The 25,642-nt window shown below is 41.3% G+C and overlaps 3 protein-coding genes across 3 annotated transcripts; 2 read left to right on the top strand and 1 right to left on the bottom strand.

Annotated features, from left to right (window-relative positions):
* Positions 1 to 72: 72 nt before the first annotated feature.
* Positions 73 to 4,692, top strand: LOC307017157 (glycerophosphodiester phosphodiesterase 1-like). The gene is made up of 6 exons (XM_079646701.1): positions 73 to 557; positions 1,563 to 1,738; positions 2,033 to 2,138; positions 2,383 to 2,475; positions 2,778 to 2,989; positions 3,552 to 4,692. Exons 1-6 carry the CDS (start codon positions 297 to 299, stop codon positions 3,697 to 3,699), a joined length of 996 nt encoding a protein of 331 aa, XP_079502827.1. The 5' UTR covers positions 73 to 296; the 3' UTR covers positions 3,700 to 4,692.
* An 827-nt stretch (positions 4,693 to 5,519) lies between these two features.
* On the top strand, positions 5,520 to 10,533 carry LOC307015742 (MAPK regulated corepressor interacting protein 2-like). Its single transcript, XM_079644542.1, has 5 exons — positions 5,520 to 6,063; positions 6,151 to 6,220; positions 6,758 to 6,897; positions 8,486 to 8,572; positions 10,129 to 10,533. Exons 1-5 carry the CDS (start codon positions 6,012 to 6,014, stop codon positions 10,197 to 10,199), a joined length of 420 nt encoding a protein of 139 aa, XP_079500668.1. The 5' UTR covers positions 5,520 to 6,011; the 3' UTR covers positions 10,200 to 10,533.
* Positions 10,534 to 10,735: 202 nt separating this feature from the next.
* Positions 10,736 to 25,298, bottom strand: trap1 (TNF receptor-associated protein 1). The gene is made up of 18 exons (XM_079644541.1): positions 25,099 to 25,298; positions 22,317 to 22,571; positions 22,125 to 22,207; positions 21,707 to 21,847; positions 20,063 to 20,134; positions 19,795 to 19,955; positions 19,456 to 19,565; positions 19,300 to 19,373; positions 18,626 to 18,781; positions 18,328 to 18,448; positions 18,156 to 18,225; positions 17,265 to 17,412; positions 16,978 to 17,163; positions 12,761 to 12,899; positions 12,559 to 12,644; positions 12,293 to 12,438; positions 12,115 to 12,187; positions 10,736 to 11,386 (listed from the first exon to the last, which is right to left on the bottom strand). The coding sequence occupies exons 1-18, from the start codon at positions 25,214 to 25,216 to the stop codon at positions 11,285 to 11,287; spliced, it is 2,241 nt and encodes a 746-aa protein (XP_079500667.1). The 5' UTR covers positions 25,217 to 25,298; the 3' UTR covers positions 10,736 to 11,284.
* Between the last annotated feature and the right edge of the window lie 344 nt (positions 25,299 to 25,642).

Raw genomic sequence — 25,642 nt, forward strand, 5'->3', positions numbered from 1 at the left:
GCATCACATGGCAATGGGCTAGTTCCATTTTTATTTGGAATGCTCTGACCTAAATATGTTTGTATCTATAGTTTATTTTTCAAACTTCAGATAGACTTGCCACCCTCTCCTCCTTCCTCCCATGTACCATACATCCTCTGCACCATCAATAAGTGAAATGTGTGTGTCTGTGCGCGTGCGTGTGTGTGCGTGCCTGTGTGATCTGCTTGCCTGCACCATGTGAGTGCTACCGGCAGAACAACGGCTTGAAACGACGGGTCTTCCAACGTACGGTTCGTGACATAATACCGTTTAAGATGCTGCAGATCGGGGATGAGGTGGTGTATTTCTCGGCGTTGTTTCTGCTCGTGGTGTTGGGCACGCGGAGCGCCACGGGGGCCTCTCTCATCACCGTTTTCCTCTACGTCTTCATGGTGATGTTCCGGTTTCCTCCGGTGCCGGCGGACCAGGCCGGCCGTGTCCTCCGGCCCGGGGCTCCATCAGGCGGGGTCTTGGTGGTGGCGCACCGCGGGGGCAGCCATGATGCTCCGGAGAACACCTTGGCAGCGATCAGAGAGGTCTCATGCATCTGTCATGTGTTTAGCTGGAAACAGATCTATGCATGTTTAACAGAGAAAAAGTAGCATACTAGGCTAGATAAATGATGGCTACAAATATATAATAACACATAATTGCATAATAGCTAGTCCAATTAGATGTAGCAATATAGTATTGCAGTCCCCGAAATAATATAGTCAATTCCATTTGAAGGATTTATGTATGGACTGCTCAGGCTTTGAATGTCGTGAGTTGCCTTGAAGCATTGTAAGCAGAGCACCACATCTGCTGCTGGTTCAGTTTCTATCAGATCAGTAGCTTACCCTTGAACATTTGTTAATGCCATTCACTCATACTCTTTTTATTTCTACACACAATTATTTCTCCATGTTTGTTACATACTGAAGTTGCTGAGTCGGCTTGCTTGTTGTGCTCTTTACTGTCCTGCATGCACCGCAGTGAAGTTTGATATGTGATATTGTCTATACAGGCAGAGGATGGTTACCTCATATCCGAGCCTTCACTCTTAATTACAGGGCATCACTTAGAGATACTCAGTAAATCACCTTTTGAATTACACAAAACCAATGTTATTTCCAATACCTGCTGACTCCTGAATATTAGTGACAGGCATGGCTAAATATATATAGCTTTCATGTCTTGTGACCAAACAAGACCAATTAAATGCATATTTATATTACCACAATGGACAAGTATGAGGTCTTTCTTTTGATATGATTTTAGTGTTTAGTTATATTTTTCTTTGAATACTGTATGTATTGTAGCCTACTGCTTTATCGAAGAGTCTCAAATCTTTACAAAAGCTACGATTCAGAGCATTGATTTGGAGTCATGCGGTCACATAAGATGAAAGCTTTCAAAAATAATTAAGTCTTCACTGAATTAAAAACTGCTGAATTTTCACAAAAATATGAATTTAAAAAATAAGCACTTAAACTACAATAATTTACACTATCAAAGCTGTCTTTTTGTGTAATTTTCCACCTGGTATTGTCCTGCTTTAGGCCAGTAGGAACGGGGCCACTGGAGTGGAGCTGGACCTGAGCTTCACGGCAGAGGGGGTGCCCGTCCTGATGCACGATGAGACGGTGGACCGCACCACCAACGGCTCTGGACCAGTTAGCAAACTGCAGCTGGCCCAGCTTAAGAGACTAGATGCTGCTGTTCGTCACAGGCTGAGGTATGCTGCATTATATCATTTGTTAATGGTGTGATTTAAATCTTAGATAAAGAAGGGCTACATGTCAAACAGGGATTACATACTTTATGTATTACATTCATACTATAAAGTTTGAGTTGCAGAAATATAGTTTTTATGAGTGATCTATTTCCTCTCAGAAAGTGTCTTTCCTCATAAAATGTAAAGACTAAAAAAAGGGGCAAAATAAACAGACTTAAAACATGAAAGCGTAATACACTGAAACTTTACCTCACTTTTGAATTAAGAACCCGTCATGATTTTTTTCCTCTCCAGAGACAAATACAGTGGAGAGAAGGTCCCAACTCTGCAGGAGGCAGTGGAGGAATCCATCAGACAACAGCTCACCATCTTCTTCAATGTCAAAGGTCAACCTGATAAGGTAGTGAATATTATATAAGACTTGAGTATATGGATATATTTATACCAATAGAGCGGCTCATAATAGCTTATACCTACTCGATAGCTGACTAAACCTAAATCAGCAAAGAGGGCCAATCAGATTGCTTTTAATTTACCTTCGTGCTGATCCTTTTAAGAGGCCCTCCTTTCAGTTATCTTTAACTGAACCAACTTATGCCTTTTTTCCTGCTTGTAGAAATGTGATATGTTTTCCTGTTTTCCAGGCTGCGTCAGTGCTTCATGAGATGTATAAGAAGTTTCCTGCCCTTTACAATAGCAGCATTGTTTCTTCCTTTGAACCAAAAGTAATCTACAAGGTAACACATAATCAACACAAATAATTAAAATTGACTTTAGAAAGCTGTTTTCATGATTATTGATTTGCCTGAGGTATTTGAATAATTATTGTCCTTTTTTGTCGTTTTCTTTTACTGACTTTATTTCTTTACATTATTACTCGTATTTTATTTTCTATTAATGGCACTAAAGATGGCTTTCTGGTTTGTTGCTGCTTTAAACTGAACCATCACACATATTTGAATAAAAGTACCAAAAGAGCCACACCCTCCTCCTCATTTTGACTGTATTGTGTTGACTTTTACACTTGTTTTACCCATAGATGCGTCAGACGGACCCCAACGTGGTCACAGCTCTCATCCACCGTCCTTGGAGACTGAGCCGCTTTACCGACGGCGCCCCCCGGTCCCTGTCCATCTCGGGTCAGGTGTGGACGGGGGTTCTGGACATCTTGTTGGACTGGGCCCACCACCACATACTGTGGAAACTCTGCGGTGTCTCTGCCATCCTCATGCAGAAGGACTACATCTCACTGTAGGTCAAATGTTATTTAATTATATAGTTACAAGGCACAGTCACGAAGCAAGTCATGGGGTTTAAGATAGTACAGGATGTTAAGAAGAATCTTTTTATAATATGTCTCTAATGCTTTGTTATAAAATCAGACATAATCAATGGCTGGGTGTCCGCCTAGGCATATAGGAAATTATAAATCAAAACAGCAACATATAAAACACTGCTAAAACTATAATAGCCACCACAGCAAGGGCTCCCAACATCAATCTGATGGGTCACAAGATGATTAAAGTCTTCTCTGCCAACAAAAGGTGATTAACATCTTGTAGCCTTTAGTCACTTGCAAATAATAAAATGGCAACATAAAAAGATTCAAATAGAGATTCAAGATTTTGCTGATGTGATAAGAGTTTGATTAAAAACTGGGTGTTGATATGATCAAGTCATCCCAAGTCATGAGAGGAAACTGCCTTGTTTAAAGGATCACTTAATAGTACATGCAACTTTGTTTTACTGGTTATGGAATGTTCCTTGTATTTACTGATCTGTATTTTTGTTTCCTCTTTCTTCTTTCTCTTAGGGACTACGTTCAGTACTGGGCAGAGCGAGGTGTGGAGGTGGTGGGCTGGACGGTCAACACCGCTGTGGAGAAAGACTTCTACCAAAACATGCTGAAGATTGGATACCTGACCGACAGTCTGCTGGAAGACTTTGATCCTCAATACTGATAAACACACACACACACACACGCACACGCACACACACACACACACACACACACACACACACACACACACACACACACACACACACACACACACACACACACACACACACACAGGGATGATTAAGTGTTTTCCACTTTCCACATCTTCTTAATGAACTAAGAAGTTGGAAATGCCGTAGTGACCCAAATAACTTAATGATTGCCAAAAGAATTACATTTACCATTTCCTTCTCCTTTGTAAGAACAAAACATACTTAAATACTCTAAGTGAAGATAATTACAAGCTAGAAAATTGGTGCTACCTAACTTTATGGTGGCAATCAAACCACCCAAAAATAAGATTTACTGTAGAGGTAAGAAAATGTTATTAACTGTAGCTGGTATACAGGTAGTTTCCCTTTTTAAATCTACAGACACATCAAAACAATCAAACTCAGCTGTATGCTACCTTGTCTATATCCTACTACCAGCAGCAATACCACTAGCTCTCCTGGACCAGGGATTTGGATTAGACAACCTTAAAGATATTTGTTCCATTCTGGGCTGATCTTTCAGCGCCTTTAAAGAGACCAGTGTACATAGTTGTAGACATATTGGTAATGTATCATATCATTGCTTGCTATCATGATATTTATTTAATCATGAACCCTAGAATATATTGTTAATATTAAGGAATGATGATACTTGATTGTTTAGAAACTGAATCCTGATATGCTGTGAGTATAGATGTCAAGGCAAAGATTATTTAACATGAACTCCAACATTATTTGTGTGATGTTACGTCTTTAAGACTCATTATGAATCATCAGAGAAGGAACACTTTTTGCTATTCATTCAGAAATGTTTACTATGAATAACAGTTGTGCCCGAAACTGACCTAGGTGCAATAAATATGTAATGTTATTATATATTTGTGTTTGACAATACATTTCACAGAGGTTTAAAAAAAAAAAAAAAACTTTCCTCTGCCTTTTATTTCCTGCAGTGTAAAGAATGTCATATTGTAAAAAGATCTTCATAGGCTTGAAACTTGAATAAAGCTTCACAATGTAAATCAATAATGCCTTATTAAATACTAAATTATTTAATGTTTTAAATGTGTCATTTTGTGAGACTTTTATGTAATTTCTGTTAATGGCCAGCTGTGCGTCTTTGTTAACCCATAGTTTAGCTTTCCATGAATTCAGTCAGTATAGTAAAGCTTGGTTGCATTGTAAACATGGTTGAGTGGGCTGTATGTGGTTGCATTTGGCTTCACCTGTGTGCACTGTAAACACAGAGACGTTGGGCAGATGGGGGCTACATGAAGGAGCAGTTAAAGGGGGCTTTCTAAATCTGGCAGAGCTAGAATCATGGCTGCCAGATTTGGCAACCCCTCTGTAACTTTGGCCAGGATGGTCATCATCACAGAAAGAACCCTGCCCTGGTGTTAGATTTCCCTATATTTTTAGGCAAACCAAAGCAATTTACTCTGATCAGGTGAAATAACTAATAATCCCCTTCCTCATTATACAAGACTACAACACAAAAAAACACAACATAAGAGTTAGTAAAGTCATATTTGAGATTGAGAATGTAATTGCTTGCACAATTAAACTAAACAGCAGACACAACTAAACAAGTTAAAAAATAAGCAATTTGCTAATCAGAGATAACAAAAATTCCAACATCATGGAATTAATACAAGTGATCTCATTTTAATAACCATTACCACGAGCTAAAATAAGTCACAAAGGGCTGAACATGCTGGTCTCAAGTCATTGTTACATATTTCTTTCATCCATTTTGGGGACGCTGTCTCTTTAAAACGCGGAGGGAGGCGTGTAAGGACGTAGAGAGAAATGGTGCGCTCTTACGGCATGGGTCAATGTCTTATGAATGACAGCCGCCGTTTCAGCTTATGTGACATTGTGGCAGTGCAGTACACTTCAGCATTAAAGTGAGTTACGTTTTATTGTCCGGCCTGGGGGAAGGCAGGTGTGAAGGGGAGGGTCGCTGGATGAAATGCACCCCGGCTGCTGGACATACTGGTAGAGGAGCACGGCGCAAGGTTGTGTATTCTGCGTGGTTATTACAAAACCTCCTGCGAAGTCTCATGTCAGATTTCTCCTGCCTGGATTTGTTGTCTTTAAATCTTGTGAGAGGAATTTACCCGGATCAGCTGAGCAGGGGAGCGACTTGGTCCCCCAAACATAGTTGTTATACATCGACAGATCCTGGTGGAAAGAAAAGTGTCTTTCCTCGCCTGCTCCTCCTGGACTCTTTCTCCAAAGTGCCAAACTCAAAGCGTACAGGCGACTTTTCCTGCGCAGGATGTACACAATTACAAGGGGTCCCAGCAAACTGGCCACGCAGCGACGGACAGGTAAGACACTGGACTGTAACTTGCACACATTTCCCTTGTATTCAATTGTATTTCCATTTCAAATCAAATGTAAACTTTTATTTCCAGGGCCTACGCAGCCGGTTGACACCAAAATAAACGACTTCAAGCACAAACAAACGTCCTGCGGCATGCCTGAGTAAGTGTATAGTGAAAACGCACCATAATGCTGCTACTAGTGCTGTTTTTATGGGTCCCGTTTGAACATCTGAAATATATGGTTTATTAAGAAGATTCATTGTTTTGGTTAAAGTACTATAATTGAATGACTGTCCTGTGGCAGCAGTAAACGTCATCAACATGAGACAAGCAGCGTCTCATCTTCAGCCTGAATGATTTATAACACACACCTTCACACTGTAGCTTCCCAAAGGCTCAGTCCGCATGCTGTTTTCATGCCTTTAAAACTACCCATTGTGTGTGTGTGTGTGTGTGTGTGTGTGTGTGTGTGTGTGTGTGTGGGGGTGGGTGTGTGTGTGACCTTGTGGCAAGTCAAGGTCGCATATGGTCCTTGATTCAGCTGTTGCAATCTCTGACTCTCCCTCAACCAACCATTTTTGATTTTAGGCCAAAAGGCTGACACTTTAGAAATGTTGTCTAGTGCTGATGCAGCATTTGCACAGCAAAGGTATCAGACTACATTCTGACATATTGTCTTTCTTCTCCTACCTGACAGCCTTCCTGCCCCAAAGATAGTTTTCAACCGGCCAAATGGTAAGAAGTACCATCAGCCTGCTCTGGCTGTGCCTGCAGACAACCAGCAGGAAGAGAGATTCACACCTGCGCACGAGGAAAACGTTACATTTGTCTACAATGGTAAGGAACTGCCTGTAGGCTACTGGAAAAACAAGATGAGAAAACACTTGTTATTGTCTTACTGTATGCAGACACCCATACCTAATTTTTTGAATGACATTGTTTTACTATCAAGTGTTTAAATTAAAAGCTAACCTCCCCCCTCCCAGGCGCACCCAAACAGCTGCCCGACACTGATAGCCATGATAGGCACCTAGCAGAGAAATGCTCTCGCACCCACATATGCTACTTTATGACCCGCGCTGGAGCATGTGCTGAAGAAACAGCATGTTTTGGCTCTAACTAGCACCCACCATACCCTCATGGGAAGAGTCTCGTTGTCTGCTTTCAGGAAAGGAAACAAAGGCATCAGACAGGATGAATGGTTTTATTTGGTCTGGGTGAAACTCTACACACTGACCCAGTTTCAAAGTGTGCACTTCTTTTTAACATTCATTCACAGAGTCATTCAGTGTCAGGGAGACTTCATGAGGCTCAGCACCTCTCACTTTATGTCCTGTTGGGAGCTAATGTTGAAGCTCAGCCTCAGCAGCTCATAAACAACTTCAGTAACCTTGTCTTCCAGCGGACAAGGACACAAAGGAGCCCCCCCCCCCCCTCCTGTTCAGGGTTGATTAATGATTTTCTTAAATTACCTCTACATGATAAGCTTAACCAGTTAAGTTTTCTGAAAGTCATGACCTAAAGGCAGCTAGCAGAGACACAATCAATAACACACACACACACACACACACACACACACACACACACACACACACACACACACACACACACACACACACACACACACACACACACACACACACACACACACACACACACACACACACACACACACAACATGTGACCAGTCCACATGCTGCATTATTTGAAAAACAAACGTGTGCCAGGAGTGGCAGGTTTATGAACCAGTTGCCCTTGTGGACTTTACTTGTTTGACGCTGTGGGTGTGACCCTGGGTTGTTTTAGATTTGAACTTTAACCACTTACATTCTTTGTACCATATAACTTTGAATGAATTACGTTAAATCCTGGCTGCTGTACAGGCTCTGTAGTTTTCATACAGTTAACACTGAAGATAGTTTTTATTTTTGCTTTGATAATGATAAGATATCTTTTAATCTGCTTTACCAAATGACTTGTGATTAATGAATTACCTAGTTAATGATTACATGGTATGCATGTTACCTCAACATATTGCATTAGTTGTACATTTTGCATTGAATCAGTTGCAATAATGACTGCTTTTTTATTTATTGCATACCTAATGGATTTTATCCAATAATCACATTTATTCTAGGGAAGAAATTACATTCATACCAGTGTAATAATTACAATAATCTGAATGCAATGCTTATCTTTATTCTAGTGGAACAAAGACTCTTATAACAGTGAACATTACATGTATTTTGTTTGTACTTACTATAGTGGAGCTCCAGTTGTTTGGTTTTTGTGATTTTCCTGTGACTTTAATTGCAGGAGTAGCGCTCCATCTTTGAATTCTGTGCAATGATAATAAAGGTTTTTATTTTAATTGTATTCCATATCTTTTATTTGTTATTGAGTTACTGAGTGGTTGTGTTTTCAGCCTGGCAGGAGGTGGTGCAGCAGGATCCAGAGGAGGCCCAGGCAGCAGTCCACTATAAAGAGACCAGTCCAAGTCCACACGTGAAAAGTGAGTACCAAACTACGCCATCCTCTCCTGCTCATGCCTTCAGGGAATCCATTTACATTTGACTGGTTAAATCTGAATTAAGCACGATTTTCATGAACAAATATGTTCATGTATAAGCATCAACGTTTACGGGATGTGTAGCACAGGTGTTTGGAGGATGTTTGTTTGAAGAAGTATCAGACTTCTTAATATTTTTACAATAACAGCCTACAGGACATATACATAGTATTTGGGAGAGCCAGCCAACCAAGGATGTATTTCTTGTGCAGGAATGTCATTGTTTGTTGGTCAAACACCAAGATCTATATAGTTTGTCACAAAAACCAAAAAGTAAAGTATTCCATAAAAAGTCACGGTGTGTCATGAAGAATTGAAGTATAGCATATCATAAGAAATTATTAACTTTTATTGTATGAAATCAAAAACACTTTATTTACACTTTACTTTATTTTACTCTTTATGTCATGGAAATAAAAAACAATTATTAAGTACAACAAATGGTTTATCCCTCAAGTATATAAAAAAGGTAATTATAATATTTAGAAAAAGCATTAAAGTTAAAAATGTAAACTCTAGTTTACCATAACAAGTCATGGTATATTATGCTTTAGAAAATGGCATGTCATAAGAAAATGCCCTTAAAGATGGCAGGTAGGTTACAGCGGGTGTTTCTCAATATCGAGGACGCTTCCTTAGTAGGACATGTCTTCCGAGTCACTTCCTTCGGAAGTTAGGCAAGAATCCTTCCTGGCATTCGGAAAACGAAGAGTGGAACAGGCGAGCAAGTGTGCAGGTGTGCGTCATATGAGAGCCTTACATTTTCAGCCACAGATTTGGGGAAATTGGTCCGTGCGCAAAGCATTGTGGGGATTTTAAGACCGCAGAAGATACAAATGTGCAGCCTCGAATTTTTCGCTACCAGGGACGCCGGCCTCGGTAGAATTCCAAGGAGCCTGGACATTGGAACAGTCCTTCGGCGGGACTCGATGACGTAGCATCCTTGAAATAGTGGCTCTGGAGTATCCTTCCTTGACATTGAGAAACACCCTGTGATCTATCACCAAGATGTATTTGACTAAAACTGTTATAATGGGTGTTTAAGCTAATGAGTTTTAGAAACGTAATATAAAATAGACTAAGATAAAAAAAAAAATTATAACAAATATTTATAACCAGTTTGTTAGTCATGAATTTAACATAGTGATGCATATATCACTTTAACCACTGGAGGGCGCAACTCTAACTAGCGTCAAGTCAGAAGAAAAATTATAATGGCATTTCAAAAAGAACTGTCAAATAAACTCATGTCATGTCTCCTTTATTTCTACACTATGACTCCTGATTAAGCTTTTTGTAAATGTGGAAGTTATTTGTGCTATAGGATAATAGAATAAGTATAGAAAATAAGATAAATGAGCAGAAGTATAATATTCATTTGTACTCGACTGATTTAAATGTGTAATTGAGATGACAACAATCCTTTTAGTGATGTTTTAGGGTGTAATGACCTTTTTTGCCAACAGACTTTTAACCAGTTTTATGTTTTTGTTCTCCAGATTTCGTGCCTTTAGATCTGGATGAATGGTGGGCCCAGCGTTTCCTCGCTAATATAGACAAGCTCTCCTGACACTCTTCTGGGATTTGTTGATCTTGACTGACGGTCAGGAGTCAGGAGGTGAGACCTGAAGCAGGACGACTCACAGAGAGGACGCCTGGGCAGACGGGACGGGTCAAAATGCCCTGAAGTGGTTTAAATGGATTGAAAGCGCTGGGACGCTTGCAAAGACACCACAGAGAATCCCTTCTCTTGAACTCTTGGCTTTTACCTATAATCCATCTGTCTCCAAATGTACAGTCTGCGACAGACTGAAGACTGGAGGAGGACATCTTGAAGTTGAGGTTCCTCTCATCTTTCATATGTCATGTTAGTTTGAAATGCAGTAAAGTTGTATTTTCAAGTAGTCCTGTATTTGGAATCTTTGAATGCATTTGTCACATTGGTTACGAACAGAGGAAAGTGTCAACAGCTCCATAAATGCTCAGGGTAAATCTTTTTTTATTAGATTTAATGATACCTTAATATCAATGAAACCTGTTGAGAATCAATGTTTGACCACTGACAAGTCACATCTGCAGCTCACACACCATCTACAAACACTCTAGTTTGACCCAGTTCAAAAATATTTAATTACATTAAATATTGCCACATTCAGGTATTTAACATTTTATAAACCACAAAGCGAACATAACATTAACAAAAAAAGGACGACAAACAATGAGGGTTTATAAAAAAGAAAGCTAAGTTTAACATGATCTGCTCCACTTAGCAGTAACAATGTCTTGCATTTGTAATGAAGCCATGAATAGTCTTCTACCACTTCAAAGCTTTAATGCACACTTTATTTTTTACACATGGTATTTCACAAGGATTTTGAAATGATAATCTAGAAATGAGAGTTGCCTCCATTCTCCTGATGAAAAAGTGCTGCACACAGGGATTTACACAGAAGCTTCCTTCAGTTCATCTTCGGAACAGCTGCTCTTTAAAGCCTTTGTGTGCTCTCCATAAGGGTTCAATTAAGTAGTCTAGAGAGATGTGGTTTTAAGGCTCCAGACGAACACAGTCCTGTTGGTTCTCTTCTGCAGTCATCCAGCTTTGTACGCCCTTCAGAGGCTTAACACCCAGTCAGTCTGCACTGTAGTGTCTGTCTCTCAGTGCTTCTCCAGAGCTTTAGTCAGCAGGTCGTTAAGGCGAGAAATCATCGGTCGGGGGTCGTCGTTCAGGCCGGCTGTGATCATAGCATTGTCATAGATCTGCAGAATGTAGATAAAGAGATGTAAGACTTCAAAGTGTTGCATTCTGCTATAGTTTGTAATTGTGAAAAATGTTTCCTAGTATAAATCATATTTTCTGAAAACAACCATGTGGGCATAAATACCACAAAATACAAGCTAGCAATGACAGTCACAAAATAAAAAAACAATAGTGATAGCTGCAAACACCTGTATTCCAACACCTTAAACAGTCAATTCAGCATAATGTGCATTTCCATCAAGTCATATTAAACTCACTATGTTGCTGCTTTTAACCAGAAAACTCATTCATGGTTTATTCCAATCACCTCTACTGGTTTGTTCTAGTAAAAGCACTATGGGTAATTTTTTTGCCACTGGGGACCTCTCAGTCAACATTACAAAAACAAGAGTTTTGCGAGGCAGCTTGGGAACATGGCGTGTTCACCAGCATTGCTGCCAGCTTGTGGTTTCATGTTATATCTTTTAAGCTATTGTCATTAACTAAACATTTCCAGCAGATGTTTTTAAAGTCACGCTTCAAATGCGCCTCATCTGTGCAGGAAGAGTTTATTGATAGTATGTCCTTTAGAAGACAAACTGTAAGACACAATTTGTGCTGTGGAATTGTATAATATCCTGTGCTCTACATAAAACCATAATAACACAGAGGACGTTTTGAGTTTGCATAAACAGCAAATTATATATATTAAGACATGTTTCCCACATGCATCTTTAAGCCACAGTACCTGTTCCAGGAGCAGTCCAGCCAGCTCAGAGTTGCTCTCCTTCAGTGCCTGCAGCTTCTTGATCAAATCATGTCTGTCAGAGGGTAAGAAGAACAAGATAGTGAGAGCTGGACCAAAACACACCCTTTATTCCATTCAGTCAAATCCATGCCACCATTACTTCCCCTCCGTCTCTCACCCTGCATTGATCTCCAGTGTGGGCTGCAGAATCTGCGCTCTCTCCTCAGGGGTGCGAGCCAGCTGCTGGGTGCGGAGGAAGTGGCGAGCAGCCCCCATCTCCAGCACCGTGATCATCGCTGGGTGGGTGTCCAGCCGGGGGGTCAGCTACGGGCCGAAGAGAAAATGTACCATGTAATATGACCTTATCTGACTTGAGAAAACAATGGCCCAATGATTTGAATTCAACACATTTGAGGCCTGGACAGACTCTAGTCTTATCTTCACCTTTATGTTGGTGACTCGGGGGCCCAAAGCGTTCTTCATCCAGGAGATGAGGTCTTCGGACTGATCCTGGGTCAGGCGCTCAGAGGCTGTAGGAGAGAGAACAAACAGGAGTCAGGACTGCAGCCGTGAGTGAGACAGCTGTTCTAGAGACACGAGAGGGGGAGAGGGGGAGAGGGGGAGAGGGGGAGAGGGGGGGGCGGACCTGGCTTCACGTCTTCAAACTTCTCCTCTTTGTAGTGATCCACCACAATGTCCGTCTCCACGGAGATCACCTTCTTCTTGTCGAAATCCCGCAGGTGGAGCAGGGTCAGCTCGTCAAACTGCTCGTAGCAGAACAGCACCTGAACACACCACAGAGGCGTCAAGCAGCGGTTTACATTCATGATGACCAGGTTATGATCAGTTTTATAGTGGCAGGCCCAAATGTTGTCTGTTTCTTCCCACCTGACGACAACAGACTCTTTTATAATTAGCTGAAGTGTCATAGATGAACACATCTAGGCAGTAATATAGTAAATACAAATCAAGTTCTCAGTTTAGGCCTAAAAGTTGATAAAATGTCCACTGCAAGCAAAGCTATTTAGGGTTTTTATAAGATTTTAAATAAATGATATCAACCTGTTAAGCCCCGAGCCTGTTTTTCAGGTCTCAGGCTCGAAAATGACATGCCCAGAACAAATGACCATATCTTCCCTTCTAAAAGGGTTAAATTAATAATCGTTTTTCTCAAAGCAAGGTTACACCTGTGAATTGGATGTGGAAGTGTCAGAATCAATATAGGTGTTTTTATTTTAAAGTAAATTCAGATTGAACACAGTAAAAAAAATGTAAATTATTGTGTCCGTCCAAAGAAAAAAAATTACTTCTAGTGAAAACCACCCTTGAATGATGGGATGGTAGACTAAAAGCTTTAGGAAATCCAAACTACAACATATAATAAGTACCCTGTATCAAGATTGATGCAAAACAAAGTGAAATTGTACCTTTTTAGAGAGATTTAGCAAAAAACAAACACTTCTGGGGTCATTTGGGTGGATGTGACCTATCTCTGGCCCCCCTTGGTCGATTTTGCTCCCACATACTCCTTATTTGGTCATGTGTGTGTGTGAGACTGCCGCTTAGCCAAGACCGGAAGCTGCGATAACTCTGGTGGCTACCATTAGCAGCTAACTTTTACTCTCCGATTTTTACATAAAAATTGAATTATGGATTATATATTAAAAAAATTATTACCCAGAAACATGATCAACCTATGGATTAACCGATTCAGCCGCGTCTCACTTGTTTTAATGCCATTGAACAAGTCTTTTGATCAGATTGACAGCTACGGTGAGACGATCTCCCGTAAAAGCTACGTAAAGGTACGTGTTGTGATGTCTGTGTTTGCTTCCCCTGTCAAGAGTTCGGATCACTCAGTGATGATATATATACCTAAATGATCTGTGGAAACTCAGCTTTAATCGGATATCTTGTATGTGCAGCTACGATAAGTAATAAGGGTATCTTTTATCTTGAGTTCTGTGCCAAAGTGCGTTAGCATTTTCGCTCAGGGGTCATTAAGATCAGGGGTCCCCAACCCCCGGTCCGCGGACTGGTACCGGGCCGCGGAGGTGTTACTGCCGGGCCGCGAAATAGCTGTGAGTTTATCGTAATATTTGCAGAATTAGAAATATATAAGAATATTTTATCAAAAAAAATGTTATTTATTTATTTTATTTTATTTTATACCAGTCATATTATTTCATCCAAAACATACAAAATAAATCAAAATTGGTTGGCATAAGGTCTCAGATAAAGTTACAGGTGGTACGCCAAGTGGAGCACACAGGAGAGAACCGTTTAATCGCAGAATGTTATGTTTGTGGGGGAATGGCAGTGCATACATTATTTGAGATATATTTCAAACTCGGACTTCATTTTAAGGACATTGCGAGAGCTATTTTTTTTATTTGTAAAGCCTCCTTCACTTCATGAAATGGCTGCAGCATCAGGAGGCAGCCTCTGAGAAGTGCAGCACCAGCGCGTACACACCGCCTTTACTGTGTTCCCCACTGCAGGCTGCTACGTTTCAACCACACACACCTCTACACGCACACACATCGAACGGCCCGATTATTCCCCCTATTACTCGTTGTATGAAGGAAATGTCCGGTCACAAAGGCGCATGATGTGTGTGCAGAGCCTCACCTGTCATACTCCGAGTCCAATGTAATGGAAAAACAACTAAAGAAAAATTAAATAGTAATAATAATAAAATGTCTCCACAGATCTGTGTTGTAAGTGTGATTTCTGTATGATTCCAATCGCTTTTTATAGTCAAAATCAGCAAACTGGACGAGCTCCGCTACAACTACATGGGAGCGAAGGGGAGTGAGGCAGGGACAAGCTCTGCCTCACGTAAGCCCATAGTAACTTGCTGGAGCGCGCTCAAGCCTGTTACTGTGGGGTGAGGTGAGGCACAGATGAGCTCTGCCTCACCTCAGAATGCGTCACCCCACAGAAACTGACTGGAAAGCGGGCCCTAAGCGCATGCCTGTTACCATGTCACTGTAGGTCACCAATGTAATGTTTGTAGATCCCTTTATTACATTTATCCTCGCCATCCATAGTCTCTAAATAACTTATTTAACGTATATATGATATTTAGGCTCGCTGGTCTCATCATACAACGGCAATGAAAAAAGCACCAGGAGAGAAGCCATAACCTCTGCCGCACTGAAGGGGGCGCAAGTGAGCCCACAGGTTCTTGTTGCTACTGTTATTCTACGCAGAGACGGTAGACGCAAACAACAAACTAGACTTTTGTTTTGAAACTAGAGGGAGATAAGGAGGACTTTTACAAAAATGTAATGGAGATTGGAGTCCAGAAGGATAGCATGGACTTCATCTTCAAGTCAAGGTAAGACCACAATTGTAATGAACATGGGATCATCTTACTAAGAAAGAACAATCCAATATTTAGATTTTGGGTATACTTTTGTTGAACAGTCTGTTTAAAATGAATCGAAGATTCAGACTAAAAAAGCTTTTGAAAATAACCGGACATTTCGATTAAGGTCAAAATATAATATTTGTAAATCTGACTGAAAGAGTCAGTGCCTCACCAGCCATGAATGTCACCGCACGTGTGTGTATGTGCTCTGCTCAGCTCTGCTGTGTGTGTGTGTGTGTGTGTGTGTGTGTGTGTGTGTGTGTGTGTGTGTGTGTGTGTGTGTGTGTGTGTGTGTGTGTGTGTGTGTGTGTGTGTGTGTGTGTGTGTGTGTGTGTGTGTGTGTGTGTGTGTGTGTGTGTGTGTGTGTGTGTGTGTGTGTGTGTGTGTGTGTGTGTGTGTGTGTGTGTGTGTGTGTGTGTGTGTGTGTGTGTGTGTGTGTGTGTATGTTTGGCGTGTTTGTGTGTGCGGCATTTGTTTTAAAATTACCATGAACAGTAATTTACTCACATCTGGCCAACTCCATAGGTATGTGGGTGTTCCCAAAAGAAGTTAGTTTAATCTTAAACTCGATGTAGTGCTAAATGCTGTCGGAGTGCACCGGAACGAACGTCCCGGTATGACGTTATTATTGCTGGCAAACAAGCCCAGGGGTCTCACTGACATTTCAGTTGTATCAATATGTTTACAGTGGTCCTAATTTGTTTCAATTTTATCCTGGTTTTAAACTGTGTTAATATGTTTTGGATGCACATTATTCTATTATTTGTTCAGGCTGTTACATACAATTAGCCACCGTTGCCACCTACATTAGGCTATATTATATTATATATTATATTAATATTTGCAAAGCGGTCCTAATTTTTTGTTTTAATTGTATCCTGGTTTTAAACGTTGTTATGTTTTGGCTGCATATTGGTATTTCTTCAGGCTGTTTAATACAATTAGCCTCTGTTGCCACCTGCTGGTGAGTAAATATTCAAATAAGTTAAAATTGACAACCGGTCCGCAATTTTTTTTTAATGTATCTGCCTGTCCTTGGCACAATAAAGGTTGGGAACCCCTGATTTAGATGCTTCTTATGATTTGGTAAAAATGGTTTGTATCGTCAGTTAGCTGAGTTTCTTCCCGTTAATCTGGTATAACACATTAATAGGTTTTTAAATATTAAGATGCCCTGAGACACAGTATCGTAAAAAAAAAAAAAAAAAAAAGCCCCCGCCGAGGGGGGCTTTGGGGTTTAACAGGTTAAATCTATCATTGTTTTTTATTTGATTCATAACCAAGTAAAGTAAAACAAAAAGTAAGTGGGAAAGCAAAATAGAACTGAACATGAATGAAAATCATACAAACTAAGTTAGGTGAGTATTAACAGCTCAATAATTGTGTGGATACTGTGATAATGTGCCCTCTGTAAGGTGTAACAGAACTATGACTTTCTGATATTGCTTTCTTTCTCAGCACACATGCCATTGCTTCCGCCCTCTCACCTCCATGTCTTTCTGTTTCATGGCCTCGTAGTACGGGGAGTGCTCTGCCAGATGGCGGTTGGGGGCACACAGGTAGTAGATGTTGCGGTCGCCGGCCTTCATGCGGGAGGAGTACTCCATCAGGTTGGTCTGCTCGCCGGCAGGCAGAGCAGAGGACTCGTATCTCAACAGCTTCGCAATGTCCTCCTGTAGAGAGACAGCAGGGGGGGCCAACACTGTTATCATGTTCCAGACAACACATATATCTAGCTTTGGCCACATCTGAAGGAAGTTGTGTGCATCTCTACCTTGACGTCTTGTTCCTGCGTGGTGACGATGCCCTCCCTCATGAAGAGGCCGTACTCCTCAAAGAACTTCTTGTATTTCTCCGGCTCCTTCTTGCTCTGGTCTAGCAGGAAGCGGATCACACGCTGTTGCAGAACGTCACGCAGCTTCCTGGAGACAGAGGGGAGGGAGAAAAAATAAATCAGGGGATCAATATTGGAAAACAAGGTAGTAACTGAGAATTGCATCGTTAGTGAATATTCCCAAAAATGGTAGAGAGATATAGATTTTGAGGATAAGATGATGTGATTACACCAGTTGTGTTTATATGCTTGTTTGTTGCCATTAGAAGACTTACGGTTCACACAATGTGTTGACAGAGTCCATTTTATTTATTGTTTTTGTTGTGTGGTTTCATTTGACTATTTTGGATATTTCATAATGTTATATACAATAGTACCATTCCTATTTAACTGAAAATACTATTTGAAAGTGTGTACTTGCACATGTATGCTCTTATAGACTCTATGCATTACATTAATGCACACAATGTACAATCATATCTGTTTTTTTATTACTGCCGATTTTTATTCCGTATTTTAGTCCTTTTTATTCCATTCCATTTATATGTAAATAAATACTGTTATATTTGACTATATTTCTTATTATTTTTTATATTTTTCTAGTTCTCTCTGTGTTTTTAATTTTTGTTTTACTTTATGTATGCACCAAGACACCAAGTTAAAAATTCCTTGTACGTGTCAACCTACCTGATTCTTATATTATCATTATCAGTGGCATAAAGTGGTCTATAAACGAAAATAACATTGCACACATATCACAATTGTTCCTGGGACAACATATTGTCAAACCGAAGTAGTTATTGCGACAGGCTTGACTAACTGCCGTTTTACCTGATGAGGGCGCTCTCCTGCAGCAGCTCTCTGCTCAGATTCAGTGGGATGTCCTCACTGTCCACCACACCTGCACACACAAAGTCAAACTCAGCGCTGGAACATAAAAAACGTTTGTTTCGCCTAAAATCGACATTAAATAATACAGTAGAGTATAATAAACGATGCAGACCTCGGAGGAAGCGCAGCCACTTGGGCAGGATGTCGGTTGCTTTGGTCTGGATCAGAACCTTCCGGCTGAACAGAGCCACGCTGGAGCCCATCTCCCTGCTCACATCAAACATGCTCGGCTTCTGTTGGGGCAGAAATAACGATTGATGAAATAAGTTCATTTGTGCTTAATACCACCTATGAAACAAAATGTCTTGGGGGAAGAGTTACATTTCAGGTTGACATAATTTCCGGAGTTGTTTACGACACATTATGGGGCCCAGAAAACAGTTAAAATTCATTTTGAAGTGTCTGCTCACCGCGTCAGGAACATAGAAGATGCTCCGGATGTTGACAGGTGCGTCGGCGCGGTAATGCAGCGTGTAGCGGGGCTTATCGTAGGCCTGGGCCACGTAACGGTAAAACTCCTCGTGCTGCCAGTCACTGATCTCTTTAGGCTCCATCATCCACAAGGCCTGAGGGGAATCAGAGCACAAAACCAACATATTTTACAAACATGTATAACATGTTACTACAGTGCTTTCTAACTTTAGATGTACTCCTCAGCCCAGACTGCAAAATTAAACTAAACTAACTAACAAACCATATTTAACATTCACAACATTGTGGTCAAGTCATCAAAATAATGATACTAAATAAGAACGTCCACCTAGGTATGAATATATTGTAAATACTGAGACTATTTCATTTAAAACTGTGCCAGTGTGTGCAGAAAGGAACTCAAATAAAGCCTAATATAAGTCTGCAGAAGCAACATAAAACATTTGTGGGTCACAGATCATTTTTTTATAAATGAAAGAAATTGTAACTGCTTCAAAAGCCCACCTGACCCAGATCTAATGTTTACACAGTTCAAGTGAAGGGTTTGCTCAGAAAACAGCTTCACTGGTCGAGCTCAACCGTATTTACACAACGACCTTTTTGAATTTTTCTTTGAGTAAGGTCACATTGAACAGCAGAGTCACGGGCTCACCTGCAGAGTGTTGAGCCTCCGTCCGTTCAGGAAGATGGGGAAGCTGACAAAGTTGCTGTACTTTGTTACAACCTCTGAAAGAGAAACAACAGCTAGTTAGCTCATGGGGCGACGCTACACGTATGTGTTTTATCACCGCAGTAACAGCAGTTATACCTTTGACTCTGTCCTCAGCGGAAAACTCTTTGCAGTCGTCTTTGAAGTGCAGCACGATCTTTGTTCCCTGTTGAACACCGGTGGCTTCAGCGACCTCAAAAACTCCAGAGCTGATCAAGACAATGACAGAGAATGTCTCAGGATCACATGTTGTTTTTATTTCCAAATTAGTTTGGCAGATAGCTAGCTTTAGTTCAGATTCACTTTTTGGGCCACTGATGGACAGATGCATGTATACATTCTTTGTTCTGCTGCAGAAAGCAATAACACTGAAGAACACTCTCATTCCCACTCTTGATATAAAATGTTGTCCTCCCCATCCCTCGCCCCCCCTCTCACCCGTCAGAGGACCACTTGTATCCGGGTGCGTCGGGCTCAGCGGACCGGGAGTAGACCTCCACCGAGTCAGCCACCATGAAGGCGGAGTAGAAGCCCACCCCGAACTGACCAATGATGGTGCTGCTGGCCTCCGCCTGGTTGGTCAGGGCATCCAAAAAGGCCTGCAGGGAAGGAATGATTATTATGGCTTCATCATAACAAAAGTGTGACATTCATAGACATAAACTAATGCATTCATTGGGTCGTTCATTGCATATAACACACTGACCTTTGACCCGGAGCGGGCGATGGTCCCCAGGTTGGCCACCAGCTCCTCTTGGTTCATCCCCACTCCTGTGTCCTGCACATCACAGAGAGCCCCAGTCACTTACAGTCTCTGTAGCTAACTGTACAATACTCATCCACCAGGGGGCGATACATCTCAAAAACAGCCCAGGAACCAGAGGCCGTTTCTTACAGCCCGTCCACACACAGGCATGAAAAAAATCTTTCAAAGCTTCAAAGCTTCACCCATTCACTTGAGTGGGGTGACGTAGAAGATTTTTAATCTTCGCCGAACTGCATTGTGGGGAGCGGAGCATGGCTTTGCAAGCATCGTGAGCATCAAAAGTTGAGCAATGTTCAACTTTTGATGCTCCCGATGCTTTCGAAGCTGGCATCAGCCAATCAAATCCCGTTTATGCAAATCCCGCCAGTACAAGCGCTAGCCAATCAAACCGTGTGCAAGCTGCGAGAGCCAGACCGCAGTTCATTACCTCATATTCCAAACGAGAAATTACGGTAGCAAATCACCCGGTTCTTTACGACCAAAACTATTTACCGGGATACAAACTGGAGGAACCAGGCATGGAGGGAGGTGGCAGAGACAGTGGGTGAAACTGGTAGGTTTTCGCCTGTTTGGGGAGTTTATATCCAGTTTACTTCGTTTTAACATTTCTATTGCTTTGTATGTCGGGGGCGGGAGATTCATGTGATTGGTTGTTGGTCGCGTTGCTCGCAAGAAATTGCCACGCTTCAGACACGCCCAGCATCAAGATTTTTCAAGATTTTTGTCATGCCTGTTTGTGGACGGGCCGTCAATGTGGAGGAGGCTTGCTTGGTAGCACAAGTATGCTGGGCATTTAAACAGTGATTCGGCGCCACTCGATGACGTAGTATGCTTGAAATAGTGGCTCTGGAGCAGCTTTACTCGACATTGAGAAATGGCCACAGTCTACCTGAGCCTTTCTTCACTGCAGGAACATGTTTCACACTTTAGTATCCACTGAAATGTGCAAACATTTGGATGAACCACATTTTAAAGAGGACGGAATTGAGTAATTGTTATATTCTGTGTGCAGGAGAGGGAGTTGCTGTGGGACAATCATTGATCGACTGAATCGATGCTGATTGTGGTGCTAAGATGACGAAAAACAAGCGAGACAATTACACTACAAGCCTCCAAAATGGCGTCCCTGACGTTGTTTCATAAAGCTTCGTTCATGAAAAGAAATAACATGATACTGAGATCTTTCTACCACATTGACTGGGATGGAACCAGGAGACTGCTGGGACCGGTTGGAACCACTCGGTAGCCCAAACCGTCTTCAAGAAGATTTCAGCCAGATGCTGAGACATCTTCTGGGCCACCCTTTGGTTTCTAGCTTCTACCTCTCGCTCCCTCTGTACCGTGTCCTCTCATCTATACTGATTAGGACTTTTTTTTAATTATTCTCTATTCTCCTTTTTTGCGTAGTAGTTGGTGAAAACAGACAATAGTAAAATCTTGATTGCTATTATTGCATTTGTTAAAGGCGTGCGTATTATGTAATAACACATCTTCTTAACCAATCACATAAAAACTTTGAAAATGACTTGCATTAAGTATCAACCACAATTGATGCAGACCTATCTAACACAGCGATGGTTATACCTGAATGGTTAAGGTACCCTTGGCACTGTCAGTCTGCAGGTGGATCTCCATCTGAGCCGTTTCTCCGCCTGCCGTCATCAGTTTGTGGCGCAGCTTCTCCAGAGCGTCACTGCCGTTGGAGATCAGCTCCCTGATGAACACCTGGTGGGTCGGAAAGAGGAGAACAGTTATAGGTTATATCTGAAAGGTCAATCAAGCTGCATTATATTAACACACACACACACACACACACACACACACACACACACACACACACACACACACACACACACACACACACACACACACACACACACACACACACACACACACACACACACACACACACACACACACACACACACACACACACACACACACACACACACACACACACACACACACACACACACACACACACACAAAATATACCACTAACCTCCTTCTCGGAGTACAAGGACCTGGCAACAATGTCCAGCAGTTTTTTCGTCTCAGCCTGAAATTCATGTTTGGAAAAGTCACCTGCATGAATCATGGGGTAGAAAAAAAACATTCAGATTATCTTAACTCTAACAAATCAGAAGTTGCCATTGTCTTTGAGGGAGATGCATGTCTGCAGCTGTTTCGGCACCTTGAACAGCCTCAGTGTCGCTGATGATGGTGTGCAGAGGCTCCTCTTCAGGCTCCTTCTCCATCTCCTTCTCCATCTCCTTCTCCATTTCCTTCTCCATGTCCTTCTCCAGCTCTTTCTCAGGCTGCTTCTCAGGCTGCTTCTCCGCCTCCTGGGTGCTGTAGTAGGACTGCTGGCTGAAGCCCAGGCCGGGCCGCTGGGAGCTCCACAAGGGGGGCCGACTGCTCAACCCCCGCTGCTGTCCAGCCTGCAGGTCTGATGGCAAGAGGGGAGTCAGCTGACACTTACATTTGAACTTTTTGGATGCCTTAAATCAGGGTTGTCCAAACCTTTTTCACCGAGGGCCACATACAGAAAAATATACGAAGGGCTGGGCCGCTTATAGGAGGTATATTGCCTCGTAAGTTAAGTTATAAGTTAGCAAAATGTAGGTAAATTAGGCTTGATACATGAATATGCTTTAAGGAAAAAACAGCCTACATCACAGCTCTCTATAGGGTTTCATTTATCTCGTTGGCAACTCATCCCTTAAAACAGAAGCCTCAGAGTGAGTATAATAAGATGAAATATGAAGAGTGTATTTAAAGCTTGTTATGTAAATAAGTCATTGGGCTTTTTTTTGATCAACTAAGATTTGTTCGAAGATGTTTTCAACATGAATTGACTGAATTTATTTTAAAAGTGGGCTTATTAACACATGAATACTACTGTGTCATATATTTTCACATATATATTTAAGAGGTACAATATAAGACAAGCACAAGTTTCATTTGTGGGCCATATTTCATTATACTTTTTGAATTTGCTGAGCCAGGGCCGATTCAAAATGGCCCCCGGGCCGTAGTTTTGACACCGCTGCCTTAAATGTATTTACAAAACACTACCATAAATGTGATACCTACACTAGGGCTGAATGATATACCGTGTCATGGCCATAACCGCGATATGCGCATGCGCGATATTCACATCGCAGGGACGTGCAATCTTTTTTTTTTTTTTTGGGGGGGGGTTCGATATTAAATAGGTAAATTAACTCAAACACGTCATGTTACAATTATTTTGCTGCTTGCTACAAAAGGAAAACTTGCACGGCTCTCATGTCAGGGGTACTTGAGTGGCTCTGAGTCTGCATGTACAGCAAACAACTATTTCAGATGACTTTGCCGGTGTTACACCATATGAGAAAGGTTCAAAACGGCATAAAGGAGCTGGTGTATAGCTGTTCTTAATTTTATTTTTATAATGTTGTTTAAAAGGTGTCCACTACTTTGCTGCTATTTGCACCAAAAGGTTTTAATTGTGGAATAAAAAGTTAAATTACCTATTTGGTCAAGTATGTTAATTCCCTAATGGGATAATGAAGCTTCCTATAGTTGAATGTAATACGTTTAATCTCTTGGATCCCTTCTAGACACCACTCTTCTTCATTCAGAGATGAACCCCCTTATTTGAGGGTAAGAAACATGCATTATCATGACATGTTAGATCATGACTTAAGGTAGGATGAGTCAATCAGTTAGGATCCAGACGTCCGTGACTAAAATCCTTCATCCGGTTAAATATAGTTAAAAAAAAACGCAATATATATCGCAGGGGAAAATAATATCGCAATGTGAGTTTTTTTCAATATCGTGCAGCCCTAACCTACACTAGAGAACAATCTTAAGACCCAGTAGAAGAATAGATACGATACTACTCTCTCTTTCTTACAGCAAAGTATATGAGAAACCTTTTAGGACAGCTGTTTAGTGATGCCAGCTATTTCAGTTTGCAAAGAATCTTTTCACATCAAGGAAATAAAGATGAGTACAGCAATCAATTACTTTATTGACATTAGGGTACAGGTTATCATCTTTCTTATTACAAAGGTTTCGGAAACCTTTCGCTTTACCTTCTTAAATAGGAGTTTTCCTGTAACGTTGCCATGTATATTAAGATTTGTATTTGATGTTGCGTCTCTTAGGTGATAGAAAGTGTAGGATATTGATGCAGGTGTTGTGTCAAATTATGCACCCCCGTTGTGAAATGCACCCCTTGACACGGGAATGTGCATTTGAACGTATAGTCCGCTATTCTATGTTGAATTATGAACCCAGTGTATAAATAGGTGGTCACCACAGTTGTCTGTTTGATGGTTGGATCGTCGAATCCTGGATTTTGCATTCAATCGTCACTTATTTAATTGTGACGTCCTGTCTGTATACTTGTGCTTTACAATGTATTGTTTATTTTTACATCAAGTGCTTGAGGGTTGGATTAATAGAAGCATTTCCACGATATGCACCCCTTGCTATCTCTGACAATAAACGTGTCACATACATGAAACTTGCTCCATTTATTGGTACAAGTCTTACAACTATACCCTCCAAAGTGCTTGAGGGTGGGATTAATAGAAGCATCTTTTTGGGGGGGTGCTTTTTACTGCAGGCCAGGGGGTGCATTTCACGACGGGGGTGCATAAATTGACACAGCACCGGCATCTCGCCTGTCTTAATTGTTATGACAGCCAAAATCCCTTAACACCAATCTGTTGCAGGTGCAGATGTGATGATGTAATAACAGAATTCTATAAGCAACCCCTTCCTTAGTTTTAATTCATATTGTAGTTTTGTACCTCCTAAGTGAGCAATCGGACTACACAAGTAGCTCGTGGACTTGGACTGCAGGCACGTAAATAAGGCATCATCCGACAGAGTTCACATCACTTTATACATCCATGCTTTGATCTTGCAGCTGTCATCAACTAGCATGGGAGCTAACTCGGCTCATAAACACAGCTTACCTCCAGTGAACGAGCGCGAGGTAACTCCGCTGCTGAGTCCTCGCACACATGACGTCAGCCGTGAGTTGGTCCTCGAGGAACCGAGGGCGAACCGGGCCAGCGCGAGGCAGCGGGACATGTTGACAGACAAGGGACAAGAAGACAAGTCGACTGACCGACTGACCGAGGGACACACGCCGGACGATATTAGCAAAGAAGGACCCGCGAGGGCGCCATGTAATGACGTCATTAGGGTGTCCATCACACTGCCTGATGTAAAGTTAAACATTTTACACAGACTAAAATGTAATTTAAAAAAGGATATAGGTTTAAATTAAAATGTAGTTTATATGCATTGTAAAAAAACATACTAGCACTTTATATGTATCAATGTAGTACCCTCCTTTATTATATCATTGATACATTTCAGTTAATTTGACCTTCAAGGTCAAACAGTTGTCATCTGATAAAATCTGAGGAAAAAATGTATAATTATGTTTCAAGTTAATGCTGATTGGACCTGAAACGATTATTTAATAAGTTGGGAACTCTGGCTTATTTTTCT

Source organism: Notothenia rossii, assembly GCF_949606895.1.
Source record: "Notothenia rossii genome assembly, chromosome: 8".
Taxonomy (NCBI): Eukaryota; Metazoa; Chordata; class Actinopteri; order Perciformes; family Nototheniidae; genus Notothenia; species Notothenia rossii.